The sequence below is a fragment of the Ciona robusta genome, chromosome 14 (assembly GCF_009617815.1).
Source record: "Ciona robusta chromosome 14, ASM961781v2".
Taxonomy (NCBI): domain Eukaryota; kingdom Metazoa; phylum Chordata; class Ascidiacea; order Phlebobranchia; family Cionidae; genus Ciona; species Ciona robusta.
This window is the reverse complement of record NC_143248.1, coordinates 1,630,959-1,652,276: the sequence shown is the minus strand read 5'-3', so window position 1 is coordinate 1,652,276 and position 21,318 is coordinate 1,630,959. Positions and strand designations below refer to the sequence as shown.

Here is a 21,318-nt window from a genome sequence, read left to right as displayed (position 1 = left end):
AGTATTACAAATGTAAACCTTGTGAAATAATCGCCGTTGCAACAAAAGGCCGTTGTGCTTCAAAGCCGCGAGTCCCTGAATAGTTTGCGGCACTTTTAATCAGCGTTTTCCGCCGGCGCTGTACACGTGGAATCTAATAAGTAATCTTCAGACGCAGAAATCCGCACTTCGAATGAACTAACGTTGCAATGGCAGAATTGTGTTTAAAACCAACATCTGCCGATATGTTAACATTTATTATGAGACTGCAGTATAGTTAACACCAATTTACTACTGCTAGGAATACGATGAGATTTAATAACGTTAGCAACTAAATCCCATATTTCCGGATCGTGTTTTTAATTTTAAAGAACGCTGTTTTAGAGTCATGAAGATATACGGTTAGATAATTTTGTAAATACTCTTTGTTTACTACCAAATGATACGATGAAAATGTCAAACGCTGTTTTATAGAGTCGCGGGGCTATGGTTATGTATAGTTCATTAAATATTTTTGTTTACAACAAAATGGGACGAAAAAAGATGACAAAAGCATGTCCCATCTTACCCCTCTTTATACTTTATACAAAAGTCGTAAACTGTCTCATAAAATAACTTCTACATTATGTATATTAACTGTTGATTTGTTTTTATTCCCCGTTTTCGGGGTACAGTATATCATCATACAGTCTTCACGATGTTTCACAAAAAAAGATAGGTAATATTGAATAGGTGGGGGTACAATGAAGTATGTAGGTGAATAGAGTCGTGTTCTATGTGTTTTTGTCAAACACATCGGAAAATGCAGGTATCAAAAATATGTCTCTCTATAATATGAATAGCACGTTTCACCTTAGCGTAAAATCTATCAAAGGTATAGATATATGTTCCAAATGAACTATATACGTGTTGAAGAACTATGTTGTAACGTACAATGTAGAAAAAGTTACAAAGCAATAGTAAAAAGGGGTAAACAGCAATTAATGCAACGAGGCCTGCAAAAATTTTGTTTGGTGTCCGGAACTGTTGTTGATATGAAGTAGCAGTGGGCAAGAAAGACAAAACAAGAACATATATATAGGATACGTACAAAGGAACGTGTAGTACGAAAACAATATCACCAATGCTCTGAAAAATAAATAGGGACAAAAATACTGAACTCTGCGCACGAGGCTGTATATAGATATATATTATATAAATAGAAGTACGTAGTGGTTAACCGTATAGCATTCAATGCTACATTCATTATAACAGCGCACATACACATTTGAGCGCTCCGCAGACACGAAAATACGATTGAACGAAATTTCAGTGAGGTATAGCTGCAACATATCGATTGCCCTTGCAAATGATTCACAATATTTGAGAAGAGAAGTAACCTTCAAAAACTCGACGCTTCCTTAAACTCTAACCCATTAACAACTTAAGCCAAGCCTCAGTTTGGACCAGCAAATACGTCAACCCGTTTAGCTTTAGAAGCCAAGTAGTTGCCCATAGAGAATACAAAGTTGCAATACTAAAGTGGTCACGACCCAACTAAATCTTCGTTTTGTTTTAACCGTGACATTCTCTTTCTTCGATGAGTCCGCTCGGTTGGTGCGCTGGACGTCGGATGAGCAGTCTCGGACGATGCTCTTGCTTTTCGCCCCTTGCCCTTTCCGTGCGCCCTCTTGCCCCGTCTTTTCGAACCTTTTGACCGCTTTCGGCAAGGTTGGTTTTTACATTGCTTGCGATGTCCCGATTTTCTGCCCCTTCGCCGACACTTTCTTGACTTGCGCGGCTTCTTTCGGCACTTCGGCTTTTTCCTCTGCTGTGAGTCGGGACGCTGAACCGGCGACGTTTTTCCTGAAAAACAAACTCACGTTAACTGTCGGTTCGGAAACACGGCGGTAAACAAAACGTCACGGTCTCTTGCTGGCGTGGGAACTTACCGTTCTTTCTACTAGATGTCGCTGGTGAGTCGGTGGCCGCGACAGCAGAAATTTCACCCTGTTCTGTTACTCGCGACAAACTAGATTCTGGTGTTGGCTGGACTTCACTAAACGAAGGACTTTCGTTAGAGAAGAGGTTTTGCCGCAGCTGCTCGCTTGCATCTCGACGAAGAAGGTGCGTGTTTGCTTTTTCCAGCGACCTTGAGCGGACCGACTCACCGGCGCGATTGAAGGCCACGAAAAACCGTTGTGTTTGCGAGCGGTATGCATCATACTCAGATGGTGAATAGATATGCTCGAAAGTAGTGTCCGGGTTGTTGTAGTCTCTCTACGTGAAAACAATCACGTCAACGGAAGAAAATTTTGATAAGAATTCAAAAGCTCATAACCGTGCGGTGATATTGACATAGCGGAGAAATAGGTAAACAAACTAACCGTGGCGTAGAGTTTCCCATTACGTTTCATGGCCAGGTAGAGACCGCTTTTCTCTCCACGAATTTTGACGATCAGGTTGCCCTTTTGTCCAATGGTCTGAAATCGTACGATACCTGCAAGAAGGAACAAACACTTGAAAGGCATTGTAAAGCAATATATTATCTCATCTCTTATTTACAGATATGACCGAATGTGTAAGTTTAGATTTGGATTTTGCACATGCGGGTGCTCCATTGAAGGGGTAAGGCGAACGACACCTACATCGGACAGCTGGTCGAGCTCTTAGCTACCTTTGTTCACAGTGCACACTGTAGGTCGTGTGTTTCGTTTAGCGACAAACCATGCGTTTGTTCTGCAGCGGAGCGAGACCTGCTTAGCCCTGAGAAAGTTTGCTTGCTTGATCTCACACAGCGGGCAAGGTGTAGCGGAAATTGATGGGTGAACATCAGCGCGATTTCGGGGCTTGTTTACACGCAAGACGTGTGTGGTGGCTTTTCAACTGTGCTGGTCACATCATAAGCGGAAACGCCCCCGCAAACGTCAACTTTACTCTGCGCTTTATGGGAAACGGAAATATACATAGACTGTTGGGCTACACGACTCTGCCTGTAAAACTTATTACGTCTGAAAATCGTCCACACAAAGTAATAACCTGCTCTACGCCCTCTTGCCTCTTTAAAGCGTAAAAATGCGAATCATAGACCGCCGACATTTTCAGGCACGACCCTTTATAATAGATCAAAGCTCATAATCAAATCACTCAATTTGTTGGCGTGACAACTAACGTTACGAGGCGTGGCAACGAAGAGTTGTTTAATACCAGACTATTTGATTGAATTAATAGCGCCAAATAAGACCCCATGTCGGCGAATGTTTTGCTACAAAGAAATTTCTTCGTATGCTCTTGTTCAGATTTTGGCTACATGGGTGTTTCCCCTAAGCAAATATTGCGGTATTCTCGCTAAATAAAACTCGCGTTAAACAAAATGTCCAACAAAACTTTGACTATGTTATAATTTTTGTTTTTTTAAATTTAAAACGTTTTTTTTACATTGTTTTGAATTTTGTCGAAAATTGGTCTAATTATTACGACAATGGTATAGCGCTCGCTACCAGTTTACAGAAGTCAATTTAATGAAGAACCCTTCAATTTCGAACAAAACATAAGAGAACTATAACATATTTTTCAAGTGCTGTAGACCACTCATAGCTTAATTGATTTCAAGTGATATCAGGCAGCTGCTTTTGCTCCTATGTGCGTCATAGGAATTCAATGAAATAACCCTATATTGGAGTGACTTATGTAATTTCTGCAGCATGAGCATGGCGTTTTAAAGCTCGCAGCTGGGCTTTAGTCGTTATGCGAACCGGACGGGCAAATATTTATCCCAAAGTGGCGTAATGCACCCCCAGTGCATCTGGCCTTGAATTTAAATGCAAATAAAAACTCCCAGTATAGTTTAATTGGGGACTTTATCGCTTAAAGGGTCTCTTATTAGACCTCGCTGCCCGCTCGTGAAAACAGCTGTTAAATCGCACGAACTGTACGCAGTTTTATACCTATATTATATAAGTTCTAAAAATAGATTTTTATGTAGGTAACAGTAGCATTCGAAAACCATGTGCGACTTTTATCTTTTTTTTGAATTTCCTAGAACCCAGCACGCGATGTTTACACCAACATTATATGAGATCTAAATATAGAATATTTCAAATATAACTTTTCCAATCGTACCCGTGTGTATTTTCTACTCTTAATGCCCTATAATTCTGGCAGTAAACGTTACGAGATTCTGCTATTAATAGCCCGTAACGTTTGCGTAGGCACTAAAAATAGCAGCGCAGTTATATGTACTGATTCCGGGTGGCGGGCCGATATTCCCAGAGGTTTTTATATCAGACAGTGCTACGATATCAAGAATCGCGAAGAACGATTTAAAGAGAATTTCGCCTTCAAAGTCGGCACCCTCGTTATGTAGCTTAATGCATCGGGGAAATAAGACCCAATGACCGTTATGTTGACCGAGCTAGATCGCTCTATTCTAAATGATTAATAGGCGCCACCAAATACGACTGGCAGTCATAAATAATCGGCTAACCCGAAGCTGCAAAACAAGCATGACGCAAACATTAAAACGCGCCGGAATGCCTATCACAACTGTATTTAGCCATTTTGATACGGGGCCCTAATTTTTAAGGACCTAATGCGTAGGCCATACGTATATAGAACAAAGTGGGGCAGCTTTCGATATCTTTACTTGTTCCATTTGGTAGTACAAAAAGAATATAAACAGAATCAAATCATGCCTCTAATATAAAACCCCACATGACTATAAAAACTGTTGTTATATCGGTAAAATATGAAGTTTAGTGCTAACGGCGTTCTGTCTTACTCCACAGTACCATATATTTACTAACACGTGGAACAGGGTCACACGACGTCCAGTGTATAAGGTTTCAATTACCGCCCGAAAGACTGAAAATAAGATGTACAGTTTCAGTGCGACTGACTCACTAACCGCGGTGGTACTACATAACAAACGGTGAACAAAAGTTACTTACAGTAAACGTCGATGTCTCGTGACCCGTGTACTCTGCCGCTCGGAAGAATTCGCATCGTAGTTGAGGATCGTTTAATGTATAGCGTGTTGTGTAGCCTTTCCCCACTGTTACCACCACCAACGACACCACCTTTGTCTGCCCCTTTGCTCTCCTGGGGCAAAGTTCCAAAATCAGGGACAATTTTATTCGCAGTTGCAAGTTTCCTATTGTTTTGTCGGTTCCGTTTACGGCCTTTGTTTTTCCGGTTTTTAAATCTGCGGCCTTTTCTGCGGCTTGTAGGCGTGTGTTCGAGATTGGGTAGAATGTAGGAGTTAATTACTTCTGACATTGGGACAGGGTTAAACCCGCTGTTTCTTTTTCGGGGCGAGCCGTGTCTTATATGCTGTTCGCTTGCGGCTTTGACGCTCGTCAGCCAGTTGGATATTCGTGAATCCTTTCTGGTTTCGTTAGAGCCATGGCTCCTGGATCTGTAGAAGGCTCTTATGTCATTTAATATTAAAGCCGACTGTTCGCGAGTTACATTATGCCTTAATAATAGCCGTCGGAGTCGGCCGATTGCGAAGGGCAAGCGAGAAGCGTTATTTTGCCGTGAACTTGATATGGCTGATGGAATACGCTTGCTGTAATTATAGCGGTTGTCCGTTGCTTTTAACTTTGATCCATTCCCTTTTATAAAATTCTCGCCGGGGTCTTTGATATGAGATGGTGCAGCCGAAGCCGTTGTGGTCTGAAGTCGTAACTTTTCCGGTGATGATGTGTTTTCCCCGGAGACCGCTGCTGGCGACTCTGTGCCAAAATCGACGAAGGGCAGACTTTTTGAATAAGGCAGGCTGGCTGATGCTGTGTCATTGAAGTTGGGTATTGTATCAGTGTTGATTCCCCCGTCCAAAGTCTGACGGTCAAGCGACCGCAAGCTCCTAGCGCTTCTGTCGCGGTTAGACTCGTTTGTTTGAACATCTTGTGCCTGGTTTGCCGCACGCGAAAGTAAACCGAGAAACCGTCGTATCCTACTGATATGCCGCCGGAGAAGCAGCCGCTGAACGAATTTACGCGAAGAGCCGTCCGCAGTGTATAAGAATGAAGGCTCTTGAAGCTGTATTCTGTTTGTCCGTAGCTCCGTTTTCCTTTGCTGATTGTGCGAAGTAAAAGCGAGAGTTGACGCCATTTGAACCACAAGCCAAAGAATCCATAGCACAAAATGTCGCCGAATAACCATTCTGACAAACTCGTACAATTTTGATAACTTCTTACACGTACATTCGAATCTATCTAATTTTGCTGCGGCAGCTTGGTAAAAACATTCATGATCTGCTTAAAAAATATCGTTAAAACCAAAAGAAATCAAAAATTAAACACCAAAAATCAACACCCTAACACTATAACATTTTATATACTGATAATGCATAAACTTATACACACTTATTATACAGTGCAGCGGCGAGAAAAATAAAAGCGCTTTTTTCGTGGTAAAATGCGAGCATCGAAACGTTATTGCTGTTATATTTATTATTCTATGTAACTAATAGCTTACACCACATGCCCCAAGTTTTATGAGGACCACCAGAAAGCTAACTTGCTGATTCTCCGCGTTGGTGCAATTAAACAGGTTCAACGTCTTCTTAATTTCAATGGGAATCCCGCTCGTTTTTTGTTGCTGTTTATTCTGCTATACGATTACGAATTAGGACCGAAACAGGAACGACTCCCGGATCTACACGGCTGTTAAAACCTCTCGTATTCGTAACTTAGATCACGACAGCCCATTTACGTATCAAAGCCAGTTAATCACGGCTACAATTTCCTAAGTCATTGTTGATTGTTTGTTTTCACGTTTTTCCACGCTTACCTAAGTTACTGGATCCTGTCCCTGAATACGGAAGAACCCTTACATAGTTGTCTACACTTTCCCTAAACCCCATTCTCCCAAATACTGTAAATTCCAATCACCCGTATTCACCAATATTTGTTTAAGAAATTTAACAAACGATGCAACACGCTACCGAAATACGACCTGCCATGGCTTAATCTCGTGCCAATAAACGCGTTTACATCTCATCGCTATCTTATAACGTATTTATAGTTTTTCTTGTGAACATCCCCTTATATAACCCCTACTTCGCGTCGTTGTACTTTTCCTAAAGTAGTCCGTTTACTTTTCCGTAATTTCCGGAAATCGGCAACGTTTATCTTTGTTTACCATGTGGTACTTAGCAACAAGGCCCGCGAATTTCGGAAGGCGACTTAAAACCCCTGCAAATCGGCCACACTGCCCTTTCATCTGCGCTTGTAAAATTCGCTCTTTAAAAGTGACACTTTACGGAATTGAAAATATCCGACTGGACCCTTTGTAATCAATAGCAACAGGCTAAACGACAAATAAACATGAACGCAATGACGTCATCTCGTGTGCACGACAAACAGACGACCCCGCGCGTTTTATAATTGTATAGTGATCTACGGAAATTCTGCTACGTCCCTTACAAGAATAGGCCCAACTATGCGGCTAAATACCCTCTTGTTTGGTTATGATACTGCTTACTGGTTCCTACAAATAAAGGCGGCAACTCAAAACACGAAGGTATTTGAGTGACCGAGTTCAGAGCGTCCAGGTCACTGCTAGGCCACATGATAGTAATGGTTCTGAGAAGCGATGGTTTACATACGAGGCGAAAAAGGCTTCGACAGAGATTTAATGATTCCCACGCCTTATAGTGAGATTGTGTTCGATACGCACCTGCGCTTGGGAGTACAGCAGAACACCCTTCGCTTGCTTGTCTTTTTACTGAGGTCAAGTACGCCTTTCCTATTTGCAAAGTCCTGGGGAAACACCAATGTATAGTCGCCACTCTATTAGCTATAACTATTCGCATCTGACCTTAAGCGTTCGTTAAACATTAGCTAAGCTTGCAAAATACCCAAATACTTTTGCTCGTGTATAATACAACCTGTCCTGTGAACTTACTAAACAATAATCACACCAGCTCAATGCTGTACGCTTGTTTTGCCAATCACCATCAGACTGCATACACCTCTCTAATACACCAACCACAACTCAGCAAACACAGTTCCCATTTGCTAAGAGCGGCGTCAAGCTGTAGCGTTTGAGGCAGATGAGACACACGCCTTCCACGTAAATCACTGATAGCAGGTGCGTAAATTTCATCGCTTTATTTAACTGCACGCGTGTCGCGCAAGGCCTGGGCGCCGCAATGATTACAAACGTTTGCTGACTGGCTTTGTTTCACCTCTATAGGCTGGACTTCTCAGGCGTTCAAAACGTGACCGATCCATTTGAACAGTATGAAAACTTCTTGGTATTTAAACGAGCATGTCACTTCAAACAGCATGCGACGCAGTCGAACGCAAATACTAAAAAGTCCAATTTTCCATTGACAAAACTAAATGTTTGGCTAAAGAATTGTCGTCGGTCGATAACCCCGCATGTCGACGAATGTAAATTCCACCGCTGGTTTCACTACAATAGCTCGAACTTGGCAAACTGAGAGCCGGTTCATTCGCGTCTATTTAACACTTAGCTCAGTATTACACGTCAGCTCTGGCACGAGAGCACTGGCACTGATTGACGCGTCGTTTTTGTCCTAATAAGCCCGGCCTTGCGCACACATACGAATAAACGAAGAGTACCGTGACCCAACACACGTCGAAAAACTCGATTTTTCTCGTCAAACAGGCAAAGTTGACAACCGTATTGACCTAAATTCTATTTAAGGATACAGCAGTTTAAAAATAGAACTTGTTTATTTCTTATACCACATACGAACCTGTCGTATCACATTACCAAACTTAAAAATATAGACATTTTTTTGTTTGGTATTCCTATATATCCATTAAGGAAATGGGCATGCACGTCTGCCAACGGTCCTGTTATATAGTTATGCTTATTCGATACTGATGCTTTGAACAGTCTTATTGACCGAGTGCTCTCTGATTACACTGCAAATAGTCGGTCAAACTATTTAGGGGTAAATTGGCTTTACCATAATTCATTTTCGATTACGGTCTCAAATAAAAGCGTGCTACGAACGAAACGCACCAGTCTTTAGCCAGTCATATATTAGTACACAATCATTCTATTCGTTTCACCTAAGTTTATTTTGGTTTGATCGGAGCCGACGAATTCGTTGTTCTCTTATGTACCGCCCGTTTACGTGTTGTGTTTTTCCTTTTCATGTTAGCATAACGACGAGGCAGTCCTTTTGTCAGAGGAACATTCCATATTTCTTTCGTGAACAAACTAAAAACACATCGGCGCTACAAAGAAGATATACCCACGCAACCTGTATTGGGTCTAATGCTTGAGGTATTCTAATAGCGATACCACGATCGGAGAAATGGCAAAACAGACACGAATAGTCTAGCGACTGTCAAAACAATTTGCGAATCGTCAGACGTTTTTAAATTATTGCGCAAGCACTGGAAAGCAAAAATCAAAACCTGTCGCGCCGTGAGACATGTGCTCGATTTGTCTTGTCGTTTAGTCGTTTTTAATCTTAAAAGCATCGCATATGCCACCTAAAATGTGCGGCCAATAAGATATATTATAAACGGGCCATTGCATGCAATCAGACACGGCGCCACATTATGTTAATCGTTTTGAAAAGGTTTCTTTTTCCGCAACTGTTAATAAAATATATAATCTGGGATTTGCACGCCGAGAAGCCTCCAAGTGATTTACAAAAATGGAGCAGATTGAGAACCAATAAAAAGATGTTAAAATACGTCGCAAATTCTACGAACCTGTTATCTTCTTACACCCTTATCTATTCGACTTAGTAACCACACGCTTACACCTTTTGAGATTAGACTTGTAGTCTGGTAAAACACAGACGCTTACTCCCCTAAAGTGTGTACAGCAATACAAGTGACTGATAAAACTGTCTGTGTATTTATACTCCTAATTACACTAGCATTGCATAATCTGAATACCATTAGCACATAATAAATCTCATATTTTCTAATTGGTTGGACTTGATTTTGTCGGTTATTATGTCTTAGCACGAGTTCCTTAACACAAGAATCGTTTAACTCTATGAGCACCAGATCAGGGTCAGATTTTTGGAATATATTACCCCTTTTTCCTAATAGTGTTTTAAGGAATTGGTAGGATTACAGTTTTATGGAATTCTAAGAATACCGATATATTTCTGTAAATATGCTACTACCAAATGGGACAATAAAAAAGAACGAAAACATGGCCCATCTTACCCCACCCTACTATACAAAAATCTGACTTTGATCTGACTTTTAAACCTAAAACATATTTATCCGATTGCTTTTTAGCTTTAAAATTAATTTGCTTCCGCTGAAAATGATTGCTTTTTAAGTACGGAAAAACCCTGACTGTTTTTCTATACTAGTAGTACGCAAAGTTTTTTGATGTTCGTGTAACGAAATATGGGTGAGACCATTCGCGCAGCTGTTTGAAAATACTTCAGTTTGACACGCCCTATGAGGCCCTTGTTATCCGAACAACTTCAGACACCCTTATGATTCCATAACCCATTTGAACAATTAAAGCCGAAGCGCTGTTCAATTTGTATTCGGCTTTTAAAGTGGTAAGTCGGGCAGATCAGAACACAGCAAAACGACGACAAAACGCAATGTATAACGCCGTACGTGGTATTGTATATGAAGAGGCGCCTGAAAACACTTCGTTACAATTTCTCATTGTTTCGTCATCATAAGTAATTGTTACGTATTATCCTATACTAAAGTACTGGGTGCTGGTAAATAAAACTTGTTTCCGGACGTTGTACAGTGCAGGGTATAAAACACAGGTGTCAAACAGGTTCGTTTGGATCGTAAACCATTCAACTCTATTTAAACACCGTCTGATTAAAGTTTATTCGAATAAAAGTCGTTTAAAAGCGTGACTGTTGATAATGTTTGCAGAGATTCTACAATCTGATTAGGCTCTGACCGCAGCCGAGCTCGATTAGCAGTCATAATATGCTGGCATATATAGTTATGCGGAGCACGCGGATGGCCAAACCGAATGCCCGTTTCATAATACAACGCCTTTCGTCGCCTGTACTTTATGGGAAGATTACGTCAGGGGTTTTTGAACAGTCTGTTTGAACAGATATGTCGGAATTGACTGATCTCCCCTTGACAAATATTCTGCCAAAGCAAATTTCGTTGCACCTTGTATGTAGGCATGTTTTATAGTGCTTCGACACGATTTCTGCTGACTTGGCAAGTTTTACCATTAAATCTGGATAAGACCTTGGATTATGCGATTACAAATGATGCGTGGAACGTGGTTATTACTACACTAAACTATACTCCCGCACCACGCTACGTAATATCATTGTCCGTTGATACCCTAGTAAAACTAAAACTTCCACATTAAAGCGAAATGCGTAAAACTGTTATAAACACATATATTACCTGGCTATTGGCATACCTGACTAAGCTAAACGATGTCTCTGTACATTTATTCAAGACATAAAACTACGCCAAGGCGTTATAACCGACAGCTTCTGCGTCAGTCGTTAATTTTATATTCGCTTTTACTCGCGCGCTGTACCCGCCACGCTTCTATGCCTCACAGTGCGCGTGTTCTTGTTGCAGGTACGCCCGATCCTTTAGCTTTATTAGTTTCGCTTCTGCTTACAATAAAACCGCACCGTGCCTTTGTCCGGCACGAAAATCCTCTGTAAGATCGCCTTGGAATAAGAAACCCGCCACTTCCCGGCCCTTGTTCACTCAAAAGAAGATAATATAACCCTAACCGCTCACGACAAGTCCCAACTAAGTAGTAAACAGCGATTGGCGGTTAAGCCCAATTAATCTGCCTACCGCCGCCGCTAAGCAGACTTCAACCCCCACCTGCTACCGTGCTAATCGCAAGGCTGAATCTGAGCCAAAAAGCGGGTTTGCTAATCTGCGCGTCGTGGCCTGGGCTCCCGTCTACACCTGATACACCTCTCTATTCGCTGCTGTAACGCTTGCGGTCGGGAGTGGGAAGCGTTGACCTATCCTGCCGCACGATTTTCGGTTATGGCAGCCACAATTGCAACAAGATATCTATCCGCTAATTAACCTTCCTTTCTTCGTCTTCCCTGCAGCGACATAACATTGGGAAACGAATCTAATACTCAAATACCCGACCAAACCATGCACCGTTACTATAAATAATAACAATACAGTTTTGGCCCCTCCAGTCCTGCAGTGTGAACAGCATACAGGATATTTCAAGTCACTAATTACGACACCGCCGCTTCGAATTCCTGCGTGGAAATCCAAAATAGCGAAAGCGTCTTCAAATGTTATCGCCTTACGGAGCCTTTCAGGTAGGCCCAAGGGGTTACGGACAGACAGGGTTACAGCGTGATTTTAATGTCCACATTTTAAGATCTTTAAATGCGCCACCAACGACTCGACGTCACGTAAATGTCTAGCACATACGCATTGCGTAAGTCACCGCTTTTGTTAGGTAGTTTATACCGTATGTGAGTATTGGCGTTCGGGATCTAGGAAAGCGTAAACGACACTATCTATTTTGTCTTTCGATCTCTCAACAGGCATGGGTGCCCACACAGCTGCGTAACACTTCCTCGACCCTTACTTACTTAAAACTGTACGCATACCGGCCACAATTCAATACCGGTTTAATCAAGCTCTACGGAACGCCCTGCTGCTGGCTATTTAAACTCAAAGACTTAAACTTCTAACTCTGCTTTGAAGTGATGTGTGCAGATCCGATGCGCGACAGCGGCAGTGGAATAATTGCGCCGGGTGGGACGCCGTTGATTGCCTACAGCCGGTCACGTGATAATCGAGACATACCCGCCCGATCCGGGCACTGACGTTAGCAGCAAACTCCCCGAAATGGATTGCATCAGCGTGATGACATTTTATTCGGCCGGAATTGAACTGGCAAGGGTTTCATAACGGCTTAGCGGCCTTTGATGTGCAAGATTCAAGTACAAAGTTGCTATTCGCTTTGGAAACGTTTAGTTTTCAAACCTACGGAAGGAAGCGAGATCCTAGACCGGAAAACAGAGCTTAAAATCAGCGCTTCCATTCACTAACATTATCAACTTCAAGGCGATTTAGTTTGTTTGGGTTTGCCGTGCAACCCTTCCCTTGAATATACAAGGCCATATTTTTAACCTGGAAGTCGCTCGTGATTCGTGCCGTCGGGTTAAACACCAAAACAAGTTATTTCCTCTTCCAAAGGTCATAAACTCCGGCACCTGAGATCACGTTTTTAAACCACGCATCATAGGATTAAGAGCGATTTTGTCGGGTTAGAGTTCTACGTTTCATTTGCTGGTTACCCGCAAGAGCAGCCGGAGGAATGCGGGTTTAATTGCGAGCGATGATCACACTGTATCAGCAACAGTTCGCTGTATTGTTTATGTACGTTAAACTGGCGCCAAGTCATGACAATGCTATAGGCTATGCCGTGCCGTTTGAGGCTCTGTTTTCTTCCAGCGTTTTGGTCTTGGCGCCGTCTTTTTCAAGCTGTAGACCAACTGGCCGACTTTGTTGAAGTGAAACGCTACGTTTGACTGGCGCACTGCCAGGGCGTTCGCCACTGAAAGTCGAAACCCGCTTCGGTTTGCGAACACGCTTTTTCTTGTGTTTACGACTCTGTGCTGACATCTGGTGGAAAACATCTGTATCGTCGGATGATCCTGCAGAATAGTTTAACCAGGTTAAAAAACACAATTTTTGATAAATCGATTAATTGTTTTATATATAGTCCGGTGGGCGAAAATACAGGACACCTTTAGAACTTAATATCCAAATATCCTGATCGTGTTTTGAACAATTAACAAAAAAATAGAATGAAAACGTATCCATTTTCCCCCCATTCTACTTATATGATTTTGAACTTACTCAAAACGAAAGCAAAACCTTGTTGAATTCGATCCACTTTTGTGTTGGTTTTGGTGCTGGGTCTATGAGCTCGTCTTTTCATGTACCTTCTCATGATCGCAAACACAGCAGATAAGATGATGACACCACACACACCAGCCACCGCTCCTACAGCAATGTGAACTGTCCTTTGATCACCTGCAGATAAGCATAGCACGTATATCAGAAATTCTCGCCGGGTAACAGGTACTATTACTCAACAGCTGATTTTTCGATAGTAGCAAGAGTCATCCGTAGTATACATACAATATTTATTAGCTTTAACTAGCGTTTAGATTTACAGTATACAGAGCTGAGGTTACATAACTACCTTGTTTGTTTTTTGGGAACGGTAGAAAATTTGTCTTTGAACCCCCTGTACCCCTTTGTCCATTTAGTGTCGATTTTGAACTAGACAAAAATATTGGTCCAAGTGATAATGTAACACGAGTTTCTTCAGTTTGTGGTTCGGTGTTGTTTATGTTGTTAAAATTTCCCATGCCGGAAGCCTCTTCGGTGCTGGAGCAGGCAAAAGACTAAATATGAATATCGTTAATATTACCGCAGATATATATATAACCTAATAAATGTAACTTATTTATCGTCGCGTGGTCGGAAAACGACAGAGGTTATAACACGGGTGTTCTGTTTCATACACTTCGTGCCCGTTCACAAGTTACGACACAACTATAACAGATATATATCGGATACCGCTAGCCACCTGAATCCCATATTACCTGATCATACTTAAACAGCTAACAACGTTATTTTTTAAAGTCGCAGGGCCGTATGGTTATATAGTTCGGTAAATATTCTTTGTTTACTACCAAATAAATCGAAATAATAAAAATAACATGTCCCATCTTAACCCACCCTACTATATGTAATTTCGTAGGTTTTTTGTCTTAATAAATGTACTCACCGTGGTATTCGAACCACATGATCTTCTAACTCGTTCATTGCAATTAGAAATAACACAGAATAGGTAGATACGCTGCACGGTCACATTCACCCATTTAAACATTTGGAATTTCCATTGAAAGAGTGTTGGATCGTTTGCACTCAAAACGGAAACCGTAGTATCGTGTGCATGGGCGCATCTGTGGGCAAAAGTTATCACTACAAGTGTTGCAATGTACTTGAAGGGTCGGGCAATTTTAAGTACCACGTCTGGGAAAATAGACATGACCAGAAGTTCACATAAAATGCAAATTTTTTTTAAATGGGATAAATAGACATGGTAATTACTTCAACCCAGTGGTTTTTGTATATAGCTTAAATTGTAAGCCATATATAAAAAAATAATGATCGCCCACAAATTTACGTTTGTGTTAACTAGCAAGTGAGCACGAGGTGTATGAAACAGACACCCGTGGTATAACGACTTTCGTTTACCGCCACGCAAGGATGAATAAGTTACATCCACTTAAATACTATTTTGTGCTTGGGTGAATCTTTCATTAGTCATGGAAAGAATGGTATAGTATTTTTGTGTGTATTACACATATTTGCTATAAGTACATTAAATCCATATTCGTTTTACAAAGTGGATATTATGTGATCTTTTATTATATTATGTGTGTTAGTTTATAGTCATCATGCAAGTATTAAATTATGCAATAAAAGTTTACACAACTTGTTAACTAAAAGTTTAACCGCCAGACTGTAATCAAGTTCATGCAGACAGAAAATATATATCATGCTTACTTAATTAGGAATGACAATAACTTGTGACCACGCACTGTTACAGACAGTTGCATATGAATTAAACCTCTCGCATACTGGAGACAGCAGCACTTGTCTAGTCTTGATGACTATGCGGCGAATTAGCAACGCTTTTGATGTATACAATATAAATTCATGGTTTCAAACGAGTGAATAAGTCATAAGAGATTGCTGTTTTGATCATACATGAGACTCACCCTATATTAATGAATTTATGTAGCTTTGATCGCTCTGCTACATCGGGGTGAACGCTCGCGTAGCATTCTTGGATGCCGAAGAAAGGCGCTGTTGTTTGAGCTGTATACTTGGCCTCGATTTGAACGAAGACAAATTGATTAACCTATATATATTGTAGAAATTACGTACATGTATAAATACGCTATGTTGTATGTTGTGGACAGTCTTATGTATTAAACTGTAATTTGAAAATCAATACATATTATCCACATGGTATAGTACATAGTATAAGACCACGAGGTGTATGAAACAGCACCATCAGTGTCCTAACGTCTGTAGTTGCCCAGTTATATCCATAAATTACATTTATTCATTTATTCGTTCGTTAAAAAAGTAAAACAGTAATCCAAAAATAACAATTTTTTAACTTACAAAAAAAATAAAAATCAAAACAAATTTATACATATCGTCATGTAATGTTTATGTCTACCGATACTTCTGGAAAATTCTCCGAAAATAACGACCGGTTTGAAAAAGATAAATCACGATGAATGCTGAGTTCATATAAGACGTCTTCATTGGTCTGAGACTCAACCAGTTTAATTCTGAAAAAAGAAAAAAATCATTTTAGGGCGTATGTTTATTTTGGTAACCAAAAATTTGGGATAAATGTTATCGGATATGTGTTTTGCGAATATAGTCGTGTATAGTACGGTTGGGGGAGACGGGACACCTTCACCACATAATATCGAATGTTTTTTGTTCACTACCAATTTGGACCAGAAAATAGAACGAAAATGTGTCCCATCTTTCCCTACGATATGTAAGTGCCAACTATTATTAATTTAAGCGCAAAGTCTGTAATAATAGAAATACTTTAAAGTCAAGGTATTTATATATAAATACAAAGTAAAATATATTTTATTTTAAGAAAACGAACTATATTTATCATTATATATATATATATATATTTATGTATATTATATATATAACTATATATATATATATCTACAGCAACAATGATAAATATAGTTCGTTTTCTTAAAATAAAATATATTTTACCTTGTTTACTTTTTAAAGCCAGCGTTTTGGCAGACTTGTCGAAGAGCATTCTTGTTTAACTGGGTCGATATATCAAGCCAGGTACATCCCGTTTTATTTGATCGAAAGAGTATCAAAACAAAAACAGCGAATAAAAACGCTAATCTTTCTACATTTATTAGATTAAGTGGGTTAATTGTTGCTAAAAATAGAAGTGTTAGCTAATTTTGACCCCAAAGACGTATGCATGACGTGTGCTACCTGTGGAATGCGGTATGGCTTACTATGGCTGCGATATTTTGTTTCATGCGTTGGGAAAACATAGTCTCAAATTCCCAATGCGATAAAATATTTCTTTGATCTCCGTTAGCCGTATTTCGCTGGCGAGTTTACAAGACCAAAACGGCTCGGTTTTAAAAAATCTTTAACATCTATAGTTTTTATACTTGGAATTTTTAGGAATTCAGTTTTTAAATGCGATGGTTTTGAACACTTTAATGTAAATAAATGAATAAAACATATTTATGCTTGCGTGGCAGACAACAACAGCGACAGTAGTAATAACACTTTGGAGAATTTGCTGTAAGTGTTTTTTCTAAGTACAAATATATGTCTATATATATATATATATATATATATATATATATATATAAAATACTAGCACAGAGAGCCTCGAACCCGTACCCCTTCGCTAGAGACAGGTGCGCAACCACTCTGCCGAACACATGTAGCTTTTGCGCAGTCATCCTTATGATTGACAGTTACGGTTTTAAACTTTCATGGCTGAACGTTTTCGAGCTATCGTCTCCGCTATACCAAGAACATGTTATCGTTGCGCAAGTTAAACGAAAAACGGTATATTTTGCTGTGGCGGTTGTCATATTATTAAAGATCGTATAAAAAGGTGTGCCGGTTGTTATACGAAGATCGCTTGGTATTTGTATCTAACCAGATCCAACCAGTGAGTCACGTTTAGATAAGATATGGGATGGGTAAACGTGAGCCATTCTCTTAATTTCGTTACTAAAAGTTATTACGCCCTTTCAGCGTAAACACGATTAAAATATCTGCCGAGAATTTATATTTAACATTTTATATTTGCACTCAAAACAAAAGAAAATAAATTTAACTGTTTTTTTAGAAAAGCCTAAAAAGTAAACAAGAACAGTTTTGATTATAAACTTAATTGTAAACCGCGTAGTGACAAAGACTTTTTGGGAACATATTATAACAGTAGATTGGCGTAAGATGATAATTGTTCTATTTTTGATTGTCCTATTTGAAAGGAGACAAAAATTTTTACAGAACTATATAACCATGTAAGTTAGAATTCTTAATATAACAATACCCTTACGACTTTAAAAGAGCGTTGTTAATTGTTGAAAATATAATTTGAAAACATAAGGTTACGTACGTTATCCATCTTACCCCGACCTTCTAAACATGTTTTGTTGTTGTATACATGCAACATACGTATAACAACAGACGTGTTTTATTATGTATTATTATTTTAGCTTATAAAACCGATTAGCCTACTTAAACAATTTGTTGTTTCAATATCCACTCAATGAAAACCTCTATCGCCCAAAAATATTTTACAGCTCCGCAGCGCCGTCTAACGACCAGAAATATTTACCTTTTTGATTGCGGGAGAAAGGGAACATGTTTTTCATTATAATATAAACATGAAAAGTTGAAAACGCTTCGAATCTGTCCTGAGTTTGCATCGAAATAAACAATTTCGTTTCTGTACATCTTCTGTAACCCATTGATCTGAAAAAATGTCAACAAACTTTATTGATCTGTGTTTTTAAAACACATCTAAAGCGTTTAATTACATATTCCAACTTTTGAAAAGTACTGTACCGCAAGATCGTTAGAACATATTCAATATTAACAACTTATCGTTTTTTTTGTGCAGTCGCGGGCTACGGTTACAGAATTCATTGGTAATCCGTGTTTTAACTACCAAGTGGAACGATAAAAATTAATGAAACTTTGGCCATCTTACCCCAACCTACTGTATAAAACAGTCCTATAAGAGTCTCTTGACACCGTACTTGTTTACAATTTATTTTCCAAAACTGTATGTTGTTTGGATTTGTAGCCATTTTTGTATGCTACCAAATTGGAAAATATTAAAAGATAATAAAACGTCCCATCTTATACCAAACTGTATCATATGTTTGTGGATAAATATAACCTACCGTTTCAGTAGTCCCACACAACCGTCTCGGTCGAAACCGAACCTCCAACAAAATTTTCTCTCTTTCCGAATTTCTTCCCCTGCAGGGTGCCGAGGTGTCAGATCGAAACAGAACTCTGTCAGCGGCCAAGCCAGACGGTAACATGACCCTAGGTATGGATAGATCTATAGATCCCTCGCCGCACACAACACCAGGCTTTGCACCTTTCGCTGGGCCTAGAGTGGGAATGAGTAAAATAACACTAGGATCTACGTCATTCGTGACGTCAAACCGATTACCTCTTTAAAAAAGTTTTGCAGTCGAATTGGCACCGTTTTGTAGACGAAATAAACTAAAGCATATACGGTTTATAAGAGTGTTTTGGGTGGAGTAAGATGGACACCGTTAATACATATTATCCCATATTTATTTTGTTTTAAACAAACTTAAAGGCTATTTAAAAGTCGTTAGGACATGGTTATAAAATTCGCTGAATATTTTTTTGTTTTTTTTTACAGAATGTGACAATAAACTCGAATAAAAACATGGTCTCTTACTCCAACGAACTATATATAGTAGGTTGGGGAAAGATGGGACACCTTTTAAATCTATTTTCTCGCCCTATTTAGTAGTAAACCAAGAACAGTCAAAGAATTATAAACTACATCCTCAAGACCTCCACAGACCATTGTTAAATGTTTAAAACACGGTTAGGACATTTGGATATTATGTGTTAAAGGTGTCCCATCTTCCCCCACCCCACTATAAACTCTAAATCCAACATTATTTTAAATACCAAACTATTTGATATATTACTGCAAAACAATAATAAACATATTAAACAACAGTAATTAACATTTACCATTATTTGTGGTAACTTCTGATGTTGTACGGTCGGTTATACTTCCATTGTAGACCTCTTGCGAAACCCCGTGACTTAAAACCAGCAGTGCAACTATGACTCCAAAAAGTTTCATAAATAGAAATCGCCCAACCCTATTATAATCTCGTTATCCGCGAACTTTGAACACTTATACCCAATTTGTAAAATGCCTCTTTTGCCTGAAACGTATATATAAAAATTGTATGAAAACACACATAAAAACAGCATGCATTTTTACTATAGAGTTAAAATAACTAGGATCTCTTGTATATCCAATAGTTCTAAACTGTACTAATATAAATAAATTGTAAGTAATACAATATCACTGTCTAATCGTTTTTACAAAGTACAGATACTCTACCACTACCTTTTCATATGTTATACGCTATTGAAACATATAAAGTAATCTAAAATCAAATAATAACTAGATTTCAAAAACATCAGTCGAAGAAACACGGTAAGGACTTAAGTATGAACTGAACTCGCACACGTTCAAAATGCCCCAAGGCGAATTAAGTAAAATCGTCAAAGGAAACATAAGGGACTTTACTACAGTCAAGTGCCGACACTAAAACTTAAATTAGCGAATAATTGCTGCACAAAACGCTGCCGTTAGATGGGGGTAAAGATGCCTAATGGTTTCACTGTTGAATAAATAAATGTAAGTTATTTACCCTCTTGTAGTGGAAAATGACGTTTTTTATAAGATGGGTGTTTTGTTTCATACACCTCGTTTTCATACACGCATATGAGTTAATTACCGCTTATTTTTTAGTGTTTGCGGGACAATTTAGAGAACCCCATAAGTCTATAAGGGATCATCGAGTTGAATAATCAGTGTTAAATTTTTCGGCCAAGTATACACTCGCCAAAGTGGTAAAGCAGATTCGAGCCCTGAACCCATTTCTTCCGGGCTAGAAAAAACAGATGCTCTAACCACTAGGATATTTTTAGCAATATTTAGCAATAACACGGCGTAGCTTACTTGCACTGCCGAAACACTGCAAAGTTATTAACATCTAAATTACAGTTTAACTACAAAATTCTTAGGAAATCAATACAATTGCAAACTAGCAGCTGTAATACAGCTGTGTAGAATATATACACAAAGCACACACATACATAGTAGGGTGGGGAAAGTTGGGACACAATTTTCTTCTATTTTCTCGTCCAATTTGGTAGTAAACAAAGGACATTCAAAGAATTATAAAACCGTATCCTCACGACTCCCATAGATCGTTGTTAATTGTTTAAAACACGATCAGGATGTTTGGTTATCATGTGCTAAAGGCGTCCCATCTTCCCCCACAGTACTGTCTTCAATACAGCTGCACAGAAACAACGTGTGCGAGAAATGTAAATTAAAAACGAAATGGCTTACTATATTACAAACACCGCAGTTTATTATCAGGCTTTAAATTAGATGCTATATTTAGATTCCACAATACCAATGGTATCTAAATGCACATGAGACCTAAGCAGCACCAGGCGCGCCATTAATTTTTCAAGA

The 21,318-nt window shown here is 39.3% G+C and overlaps 2 protein-coding genes across 2 annotated transcripts in view; both read right to left on the bottom strand.

The window, feature by feature from the left end:
- Positions 1–602: 602 nt before the first annotated feature.
- On the bottom strand, positions 603–12,769 carry LOC149724818 (uncharacterized). Its single transcript, XM_089891797.1, has 4 exons — positions 4,908–12,769; positions 2,346–2,458; positions 1,911–2,238; positions 603–1,824 (listed from the first exon to the last, which is right to left on the bottom strand). Exons 1-4 carry the CDS (start codon positions 6,121–6,123, stop codon positions 1,505–1,507), a joined length of 1,977 nt encoding a protein of 658 aa, XP_089747923.1. The 5' UTR covers positions 6,124–12,769; the 3' UTR covers positions 603–1,504.
- Positions 12,770–13,268: 499 nt separating this feature from the next.
- The window catches only part of LOC149724817 (uncharacterized), a 13,976-nt gene continuing 5,926 nt past the window's right edge, over positions 13,269–21,318 (bottom strand). Inside the window, exons 2-10 of the mRNA XM_089891805.1 lie at positions 19,788–19,987; positions 18,947–19,161; positions 18,376–18,512; positions 16,189–16,303; positions 15,719–15,861; positions 14,719–14,896; positions 14,128–14,332; positions 13,779–13,955; positions 13,269–13,573 (exon numbers count right to left, since the gene is read on the bottom strand). Of these exons, the coding sequence (XP_089747931.1) occupies positions 13,335–13,573; positions 13,779–13,955; positions 14,128–14,332; positions 14,719–14,896; positions 15,719–15,861; positions 16,189–16,303; positions 18,376–18,512; positions 18,947–19,161; positions 19,788–19,902 (1,524 nt within the window). The 5' untranslated portion in view covers positions 19,903–19,987 and the 3' untranslated portion in view covers positions 13,269–13,334. The remainder of the gene's footprint in view (positions 13,574–13,778; positions 13,956–14,127; positions 14,333–14,718; positions 14,897–15,718; positions 15,862–16,188; positions 16,304–18,375; positions 18,513–18,946; positions 19,162–19,787; positions 19,988–21,318) is intronic.